Source organism: Oncorhynchus nerka, linkage group LG14 (genome assembly GCF_034236695.1).
Source record: "Oncorhynchus nerka isolate Pitt River linkage group LG14, Oner_Uvic_2.0, whole genome shotgun sequence".
Taxonomy (NCBI): Eukaryota; Metazoa; Chordata; class Actinopteri; order Salmoniformes; family Salmonidae; genus Oncorhynchus; species Oncorhynchus nerka.
In genome coordinates, this window is record NC_088409.1 from 16,368,317 (window position 1) to 16,379,275 (window position 10,959).

General features: G+C 43.3%; 1 protein-coding gene across 1 annotated transcript; it reads right to left on the minus strand.

The window, feature by feature from the left end:
* Positions 1-6,334: 6,334 nt before the first annotated feature.
* LOC115127653 (transcriptional repressor scratch 1-like) lies at positions 6,335-10,152 on the minus strand. Its single transcript, XM_029657265.2, has 2 exons — positions 9,430-10,152; positions 6,335-8,622 (listed from the first exon to the last, which is right to left on the minus strand). Exons 1-2 carry the CDS (start codon positions 9,542-9,544, stop codon positions 7,883-7,885), a joined length of 855 nt encoding a protein of 284 aa, XP_029513125.1. The 5' UTR covers positions 9,545-10,152; the 3' UTR covers positions 6,335-7,882.
* Positions 10,153-10,959: the final 807 nt, after the last annotated feature.

Sequence of the window (10,959 nt, forward strand, 5' to 3'; positions counted from 1 at the left end):
CCCTGGAGAGAATGAGATGGAGAGATAGTACATTTGCATGTTATTAATTTAGCAGACACGCCCTACCATGTTCACACTGCTGGGCCATACCATGTTCACACTGCTGGGCCATACCATGTTCACACTGCTGGGCCATACCATGTTCACACTATTGGACCCTACCATGTTCACACCACTGTGCCATACCATGTTCACACCGCTGGGCCATACCATTTTCACACCACTGGGCCATACCATTTTCACACCGCTGGGCCATACCATGTTCACACCGCTGGGCCATACCATGTTCACACCGCTGGGCCATACCATGTTCACACCGCTGGGCCATACCATGTTCACACTATTGGACCCTACCATGTTCACACCGCTGGGCCATACCATGTTCACACCGCTGGGCCATACCATGTTCACACCGCTGGGCCATACCATGTGTAGATAGTTATGATCCCTGACCGAGAGCCTGAGGGATGACCAGCCCAAATTGTACTTTTTCAACCATGCAGGAGTGTAACTCAGAAGCAGCCATGGGAGACCTGAAAGACATCGCTGCAGGTCCTTCATCTCACATCCAACGACTTGTTGGGAAGAGGGCTTTTTCTGGTCAAAGACCAACACATTGGTATGAATGCCACTGTTCCTGTAAAGAGGGCCAATGATATCTTCTACTGTGTTCACTTCTCAGTGGTTCCATGTCTGACTCCAAAGTGGAGATGTGAATCACACTGAATGACATATCACTGCAGAATAGATTTTCAGGATGTTCCCAGTCACCAACACTGACCTTGTTAAACACATGTTTACCCTGAAACATCGGGCACATGACATAATTCATATAATTACCTTGGTTATGAATTCCTAAAACAGCATACTGTGCCCAATAACCTGCCTGAGTGGCTGAAATGGTCACTGAATACGAGAACATCTCTTCATAGTGAGGAGGCCATAACTGCATCCCAAATGGCACCCTAGTCACTATATAGTGCAGAAGTAGTGCCCTATGTAGGGAATAGGGTGCCATTTGGGACGTGTCGATGACTGTAGGCTATGACTGTAGTTACAGCCCATGATCAGGGATCACTTGACATTCTGACAACACGACGGTCGGTTCAGTGAAATGATGTCAGTGGGAGGGAGAGGAAATAGCTCCCAGTCACTAGACCTTCTCTTGTGCCGACCCTCCCGCTGCAACTCAACTCCAGTGGTTTCAACCCAAAGATCTGCTCTGCATTATACCCACCCGTTTAGATCAAAGGCAGGTGGAGGGCCTCTATTCTCCTCCTCATTCATTCCCACTGAATATGCATGATGTTTTAATTCCTCTCCTCCAATGGGAACGAGAGGTCGAAACAAAAGCACCAGCCACTCTCTAAACCCTAAACCAGCCTTCATGTCTAGAAGTAGGCACCTCCAGAGACAGTTATATATAAAGAGTTGGGCCAGGTTTTAGAATGGATGCCATGTAAGTGCCTTTATTCTCCTAATGTTGGTGATGTAACAATACACTTCCCTGTTAAATGACCTGCTGTAAACAAGCAAAACAGAACAGCCAATTTAACACACGTTTTTATGGATTAGCATTTGGGATGATGTGTATCCAAGTCTGGACTGTGTTGTGGTGTCAACACATTTCACATTCACTGGACATCTTCATAAACAACGTATCGCTTAGCAGCGGCTATGGAGGAGAAAGAGGTGCTCCTGGACAACTTTATGTATCAGAACCTGGGGTCTTCTGCGTATCACATGCAGGGCAAACTGGAGTTCTGCTCTGTGAGCTCATCAGATTTGAAATAGTTTCAGTCGGCTGTATCAAACACAAGATCAGAGCAACAGGCGTGAACAGCAGGAAACAGTAAGACATCATGACGAACCTAAACTATCTGACAAGTAGCACCAACCTCACAAACCGCCAGTAACACATCATGACGAACCTAAACTATCTGACAAGTAGCACCAACCTCACAAACCGCCAGTAACACATCATGACGAACCTAAACTATCTGACAAGTAGCACCAACCTCACAAACCGCCAGTAACACATCATGACGAACCTAAACTATCTGACAAGTAGCACCAACCTCACAAACCGCCAGTAACACATCATGACGAACCTAAACTATCTGACAAGTAGCACCAACCTCACAAACCGCCAGTAACACATCATGACGAACCTAAACTATTTGACAAGTAGCACCAACCTCACAAACCGCCAGTAACACATCATGACGAACCTAAACTATCTGACAAGTAGCACCAACCTCACAAACCGCCAGTAACACATCATGACGAACCTAAACTATCTGACAAGTAGCACCAACCTCACAAACCGCCAGTAACACATCATGACGAACCTAAACTATCTGACAAGTAGCACCAACCTCACAAACCGCCAGTAACACATCATGACGAACCTAAACTATCTGACAAGTAGCACCAACCTCACAAACCGCCAGTAACACATCATGACGGACCTAAACTATCTGACAAGTAGCACCAACCTCACAAACCGCCAGTAACACATCATGACGAACCTAAACTATCTGACAAGTAGCACCAACCTCACAAACCGCCAGTAAAAACACATAGCAGTCCAGAAATAATACAATTAGGAGCCAACCATTTAACAGACAAGGTTTAACTACACACGGCAACAGAAGCTCCACTGTCCTTTAAGTGCCAATGTTCAAGTGGTTGCCATTAAAAATGTACTGTGGTGTGCTGTGCTCCTGCTGCCTGTACGGTGGAAGCTGCCTCAGCTGCATGTCAGCCAATCTGGGTCAGAGCTAGCTCCCCCTCACCTCCTCTTTCCCCACCTCCCCTGAAACACATTCTTCCGCCTGAAAATATTTGCCTAGCTACAGCACAAGCAGGAGTCAGCCCAGCTGAGAAAGTAACTCATAACTCAAAGCTTATTATAAATGATTGATAGCTTCATAAATGATTTCATTCATTATCTTCTCGTTCGTTGTGGATGTTTAGTTTTTCTGGCAAGCATACATACAGTTATTGGTTGTTTGTGGTCGTTCCTTCCAAGCTTCTGTTGAGTGAAAGCACTGACTGTTGTCCTCCTCCCACCCACTCTTAGTGTTGGTCTACAGAAACAGACCTCTGTGCCAGCAACATGCGTCACCAGTTCCTTCTATCCTGGACTGTTTGTTAACTGAACAGGCTTAAGGGCTCTTTGTCACACCACGGTCTCTTAGTCAGAGCTATGAGGTGGCAAAGCAGTATCCCTCTCAGCCAAGTGACGATGAACACACCGGTGTGCCCCAAACGGCACCCTGTTCCCTACATAGTGCACTACTTGTGACCAGGGCCCATAGGGCTTAGTGCACTCTGTATATAGGTCGGGAATAGGGTGCCATTTGGGACGCAGACCCATGTCTGAAAGCAACGCTTTTCACCACGTCCTCACCAATCAGCCCTAATGCATTCTGAGGGGGCACTATTCCCTGTCTGTCTGTCTGTCTGTTGCTACAACCTGTAGCTAGCTGGTGCTGTGATGCACTCCTGCATGCTGCCTGCCTACAGAGACTGTTATAGGATACCTTTACCTAGCCAAGTGGAATCTGGTTTGTATGTGGAGAGACATGCACATAGGGGAGGCTTTATAAAACCACTTGTGTGTTGTACAAGTGTCACACTAGTTGATGTCGATCTCTAACAGATAGATTCAACAAATAGCAGGATAAATCAACAGGCAGAGATGCTGTTGTCAGTTGCCATGGCTGGACTAGTAGATTACCTTTGGAATCCCGTCAAACAAACTGTACTGTTACACAATTCTCTGTTCGTGGTCAGTATCATTCACACCATCAACAGCAAACAAGGGATGGACACGGAACTCAGCAGATCCCCTGTCTTTCTGTAAGGCCGTCAGCATGAAGACAAGCCTACTGTACTATTCAGCCGTCTGCCTTCATGGGCCTAAGTGCTGCCCAGGGGAGTGGCAGTCTGACATTAAACTGCAGTGACGGTAGAGGGATGTAGAAAGCCAACAGACCAACCAAGGTGTGAGAGAAACCCAGTACAACTACAGCTGTCTCCTGTGGACTAATGCATTGCGCTGATATAGGATACGTTCCAAATGGCACCCTAATTCCCTTAATAGTGCACTACTTTTGACCAGGGACAAATGGGCTGTGGTCAAATGTAGTGCCCTATATAGGGAATAGGGTGCCATTTGGGTAGCAGCCATACTCCTGCTATAGAACAATATCCCAGGAGCTCCTGAGACCCCAGTCTACATGGGCCATCTAATGAAGCAGATTATAATGATTCCTGATAAAACCTGTGTAGGCCATCTAATGAAGCAGATTATAATGATTCCTGATAAAACCTGCGTAGGCCATCTCATGAAGCAGATTATAATGATTCCTGATAAAACCTGTGTAGGCCATCTAATGAAGCAGATTATAATGATTCCTGATAAAACCTGATTCTAATGAAGCAGATTATAATGATTCCTGATAAAACCTGCGTAGGCCATCTCATGAAGCAGATTATAATGATTCCTGATAAAACCTGCGTAGGCCATCTCATGAAGCAGATTATAGTGATTCCTGATAAAACCTGCGTAGGCCATCTAATGAAACAGATTATAATGATTCCTGATAAAACCTGCGTAGGCCATCTCATGAAGCAGATTATAATGATTCCTGATAAAACCTGCGTAGGCCATCTAATGAAACAGATTATAATGATTCCTGATAAAACCTGCGTAGGCCATCTAATGAAGCAGATTATAATGATTCCTGATAAAACCTGCGTAGGCCATCTAATGAAACAGATTATAATGATTCCTGATAAAACCTGCGTAGGCCATCTAATGAAACAGATTATAATGATTCCTGATAAAACCTGCGTAGGCCATCTAATGAAGCAGATTATAATGATTCCTGATAAAAACCTGCGTAGGCCATCTCATGAAGCAGATTATAGTGATTCCTGATAAAACCTGCGTAGGCCATCTAATGAAACAGATTATAATGATTCCTGATAAAACCTGCGTAGGCCATCTCATGAAGCAGATTATAATGATTCCTGATAAAACCTGCGTAGGCCATCTAATGAAGCAGATTATAATGATTCCTGATAAAACCTGTGTAGGACATCTAATGAAGCAGATTATAATGATTCCTGATAAATTGATGAAATCGGGGCCTGAGCCTCTGTAGAGCAGAATGAATCCCATTGGGAGTTGCATGGGATTTTTGTTCCGGAATATGTGATTAATTGAGTTGATGAACAAGGTCAGGGTGAGGTCAAATAAATGAACAAGTGAAGTGCAGCTCAACCATATCGGGGGGGGGAGTAGGAAGAGTGATGTATAACAAGTTGACCAGTTACAATGTCATGCATCAATCAAAAAACACATATGATCAGGCAGGCTCCCTTTCTCCCCACCTGTCTACTAAGAGTTTCACTCCACCTGAATATAGCAATTCAACAGCTATCCCGCCGCCTGCACAGATCACCATGGTCACCACAGAGACACACATTGTTTTCCTATTTCTGAGGTCATTGACTGCCTCCGTAATGTGAAATGTATAATGTCTGTCAATTAGTGGCTTACATTTTCAAGTCAAAGCAGCACTTCTAATGGCATTTTTAAATGTATTGTGCATTGACATTATTGGTAGCCGTCAAGTTAACCAATCATGTCCACACATCTGATTACAGAGTACCTTGAACCAAATGACAGAAATTAGTGTTATCTTGTCCCTCATTCAGTAAGTGTCAGCAAGTTCACAGCCAAAATTGTAATTTCACTTCCCAGGAAATTGTCTATCCATTTTGAGGTCATAGACCTGATTCTAAATGCAGCCAAGAGAGCTATCGAGTGATAAGGGTTATCTATGAGGAATGAAATGTCTTTTAGCCCACTCAAAGGGCTACATGGCCTCATCTGATTTATGCTACAGTAGCTACAGCCACCCAAGTAGCGCTCTCTCGCTCTCTCTCTCTCTCTCTCTCTCTCTCTCTCTCTCTCTCCCTCCCCTCTCTCTCTCTCTCCCTCCCCAATTTCTCTCTCTTCCCCCTCCTCTCTCCCCCTCTCTATCCCCCTCTCTCTCTCTTTCTCCCTTTCTCTCTGAGCAGTACAGTAATAAGGATGATGGTTAAAACACAAGGTCATGTACAGCACTGTTTCCTATAGGATGGTGAAGACATGCTTTACTCTGAGGATTATCTTTCAACTTTTGATTGATTCAAATGCTTGAAGATATACTTTAGGCTAATAAGGTGATATAGTATACATTGTGAAATTTGATACAAACAAATAAAAACAAGTGACTAACAGACAGACAAGAGATTTTGTTAATATTATTCTTTATTATGAAGTGACAATGCCTTGTTGTGTCTTGTGCTTACATCATTTGAATGCTGACTGGAAAGGACATTTTCCTCCCTCCAGATATCTCCTGAAATAAGGTTTGTTTAATTCTTTACAGCTGTAAAAATGATTACTCCAAAGTATTATTTACAAAGCCTCTTGCAATAAATTATTATTAATTCATTCTTTATTGGAAATACAAAACAGAGGTCAAGCTAATACGAGTTCTTGTTTTTTCTACCTGAATCTCTAGGTTCATTGTGCTACTTTTTAAGGTGTAAATGAAGTGCTTTATTATAGACAAATCTGTGGCACACCAATGAGGTTAAAGAAAGGCATCTTGTCCATCAAGCTGTGTGTGGATGCAGTGCAAAGTTTGCCCACCTTAAGTCAATAGTGGGTTCCAGTGTTTTTCAAACCAAAATAACACCCTATTCCCTATATAGTGCACTAGATTTGGCCACGGGCCATAGGGCTCTATATAGAATATAGGGTGCCATTGGGGACCCAGAAGGTGTTTGACCTTTGTATGACCTTAATGGGTGCCCTGTAGATTTGGATACATGTTCTGAGATGCTGGGAGCTGAAGTACTACAAGCCTACGGTCCGAACACTACTGTTGAAATAAGAGGCAATGCATGACGTTAGAGGAAAAGAGGATGTGCTCGTTTTCTTGTTGTTTCACTAACACTACATTGGCATTTTCCCTGATGTTGTATTTTTTTGTATGACTATAGATGCGTACTGGAGTAAAACATACCTGATTTTAAAAACTGCTATACAGTAGGTAATAGTTCATAATCATTTTCAAAAATACCATGCATTAAGTGATTATTGCTTTATAATTCGTCATGTGGCTTCAACAGAAATATTGCCAACAGATACTATCTAGATTTTGGAGAAGTAAAAAATCATAAGCTTTGTGATACTGGCATAGATTTCATTTTTGCATGCAATAATTTAAAATGGTAGTAAAGGAAGAATAAGTGACAACGCTTTGGCCTGTTCATGAGAGGTTGGCAAATTCACACATTAAAGTGCAAACAATAGGTAGTGGTATCAAATAAAAACAGACCAATATGTCAGACATACTATATAAACAAATACATATACATAGCCTAATGTATAAATAGATAAATAAATAAATACATAAATAGATTAATTAATTAATTAATACAAACATAAATGGCATTTACCTCAACGGAGAGTATGGTCAGTTGCAGCAGTACATTATTATCCAACATTAAAATGTTCGACTTTTGTTTGGAGCAATCCAGTATTGTCATCTTCGTCACATTTCAAAATATATGATTTCATATTTACGCGCGGTGGAAGGTATATTCTATCCACGTGACTGGAGGAGGAAGAGGATTTTTAAGTGCATGCGAAGATCATCAGTAATTCCTTCGGGTGGATTTCAAGGAGAATACAGAAATATTGTGCTATTATTGTGGTTCCACTGGAAGTTGAGGTGGATTTTTAGGAAAGGTTTGGCAGAATTAGTCAACCAAAAATATAATGTTTTTGTCTGCACTTTTAATGTGGACGTCATGGAGAGTCATCGAGATCAGGACTCAAGGGCGAGAACGCGCCTTTGAAGCACGCGGACTCGTAGTGCTTATTCAGGTAGGACTTGAGAGCGAAGGTCTTGTCGCACCGTTTGCATTTGAAATGCTTGAAAGCGGAGTGAGTCTGCATATGCGCGCGCAGGTTGGAGCGGTCGGCGAACGCTTTTCCGCAGTGTGCACACCCAAAGGGCTTCTCACCCGTGTGTGACCTCATGTGGCCCTGCAGTAGCCAAGGTCTGCTGAAAGCTTTGCCACAGATGTCACACTTGTGCTTGAGGTCATGGGTGAGCAGGTGCATGGCCATTGCTGGCATGGACACGTACACTTTCCCACAGGTTGCGCACTTCTTGGCCATCTTGCTGTCCAGGCTCCGGTGGGTCTGCTTATGCCTACTCAGGTTGGAAGACGTGGCGTAGGTTTTCCCACATTCGTTGCATGTGTGACGCTGTATGCTCCTGCTACTGGGGCTGCTGATTACTTTCCTCCGTGACCTTCCGTCCGTGATGTAAAACGCGTCCACCGTGTAGCAATCACTCACCGCGGTGTCCCCATTGATGTAGCCGGAGGTGACGTCCGACTGCGGACTGTCAGGCTGGTCTGAGTCTGGGGCGCCGTAGTCGCTGTGGATTCCATCGTAGAGTGGCTCCGGAGAGGGAACTTTAATGGCACCGTCGCTTTCTCCATCGTAGACAGACGGGCTGATGTAGTCACTAATGTACCCTGGTGTGAAAAATAACAAGATGTTAATTCAATTACTCATTGTCGCGCGGGGATTCTTCAAGTGGGAACAATCTGCTTAATAGATACAACAAGCTACAGGCAGCACTTCTCCACTTGAAATCCGCTACAGCACGTTGTCGCCAAAGCCTATGCGTCCTATGCAGTTTATTAAGCTTTAGGCGAGTCTAAAACGTTTTTATTTATCTGGAAGCACGACCCTTTTATGCGTTAACCTATAGTTGCCAATTACACACAGTGAGAATAAACATAATTTAACAACACAACCTACTGAGATGATGAGGCAACATTATACAGCCAGTCTAAAGCGATGGATAGGCTAGTTTACACATCATCATGAAATATGATTCAGCCTTCTGACTGACATAATGTCTAAATAATAGGGCTATACACTCGTGTTCCAAGGCATAACGGGTAATATAGGTGCAATGCAATCTCTTGTGTACATGCTGGTGCCTAAGTGCAGATATATGATGCACACTTGTGGGCTGTGGAGAAGTTTCGCATCAGCAACACAAGCATCATTCCTCCCCATGTTCCGAGTAGGCTAGGTGCGATAGGCTATTTCCACATTCAATTGGTTTGTTTCAAAAACATACAGGGTATAATTAGCCGACAAATGTATAGGTAGGTGTGTTTGTCAAAACTAATATAACAATGGAATCAGATTGAGTCATGAATGCAGCACAAAAACGTGCAAACGTGGCAAAAAAAGACACCGTGCATAATAAGCAAAATATATATATAACATAATCAACATTCCGAATTATAAATAATGTTTATATTTACCTTTATCGTGAATCCGTAGACTGACGTCGGTCCTGGATCGTCCATAAGAACTCTCAAAATCACTGGATGAAAAATCATCAAGCTTCACCTTTTTAACCAGGAAAGACCTTGGCATGTTTCTGGTGTTGCACCGAAACAACAACCGTCCAGGGCTTGGTTACTGTCCTCATGCAACGCCAATGTAGAGCTGGATATTTAAGGCTGAGCTTTGGATGCCTGGCTGCGTAGAGTATCAGACACCCAGTCAGTCAAACAAACCCCCAGCCAACCCGTAGTGCTTAGGTTTCTCTGTTCTACCTGCAACGCCGTGTCTTGCGAAGGGAAGAAATGCAACTTCAGCACTGGATAGCTCCCTCTCAGAGGCTCGCGTACGACGGAGGAGCGAGCTGAAAGCACCCTGCAGAGTGCGCCTCTTTCTCCCGCGTGCCAATAGAGGATAAATGCAAAAAACACGAGAGAAGCCGCTGTACTGTAAGAGTGCAACAAAAAACTGGGTAGCACTTGTCAGCGTTATCTATTGCTTTCCAATTATTTCCAACTCTGATTGGTAGCCTATTTACATTTGGCTGAAAAATAATAATGTCAGTTGATGGACCATCACCGCTCCACTTCTCTCTCTCTCTCTCTCTCTCTCTCTCTCTCTCTCTCTCTCTCTCTCTCTCTCTCTCTCTCTCTCTCTCTCTCTCTCTATCTCTTTCTCACTGTTGCTGCAGCCTCTCTCTGTGTTCTGTGCTTGGTGTCTGGAGACAGTTGATCAGCTGTTGGGATTTATACGGCGCTGCGATCAGGTGGGAGATGGAAATGGAAGTGCTTAATCGAATCCATCAGAAACCTCTGGGGAGCAACATTGGGATAGAATGATTTATAAAGGCGGCTACTCGTCTCCCCATCTCATTTTATTTTTAAGGAGCTCACCACCATGTTCTTTGGAGATAAGAATGGAAATGTTTGTTTTACTTCAAGTCTTTCTGTATCAGTTGAAACTAGGTTTACATCGCACCTGCTTACATGCAACGCATTACATTTTATTCAGCACTTTCTCACGGGTTTGAATGGAGATTCTTTCCAGCTTTGCAATGCGTTGCACATTCTCCTGCAATTTTATGATGACATATCATTTTTTTGAAGAATTGTAACTACTGTTCACCCCGTAATTACCATACCGTGTATAGCCTACAGGCTTTTGGTCTCTACGAAATCAACTGTTAGACAATTAATAATGTATCTCTTGTCATGTTCATATGATCATTATGGGTTCATGGTTCACTCTAATACTAAACATCCCAGGTGCTTTCATTCTGAATTTGCATTGTGACACAGCAACACCACTAACCAATAAAGCAACTAAAAATGACACATGGTTTGTGATATGCACATCGCAAATACATGACATTATTCAGGCAATCACACTGGTTTACTGGAAGGATGTAGTCTCCTTATCCACCCATTAAATATGTGTGTTTGTTAGATATCATTAATATGTTAGATGTCATGCCCATGCGCATCTACTGCATATATGCCTACTGTATT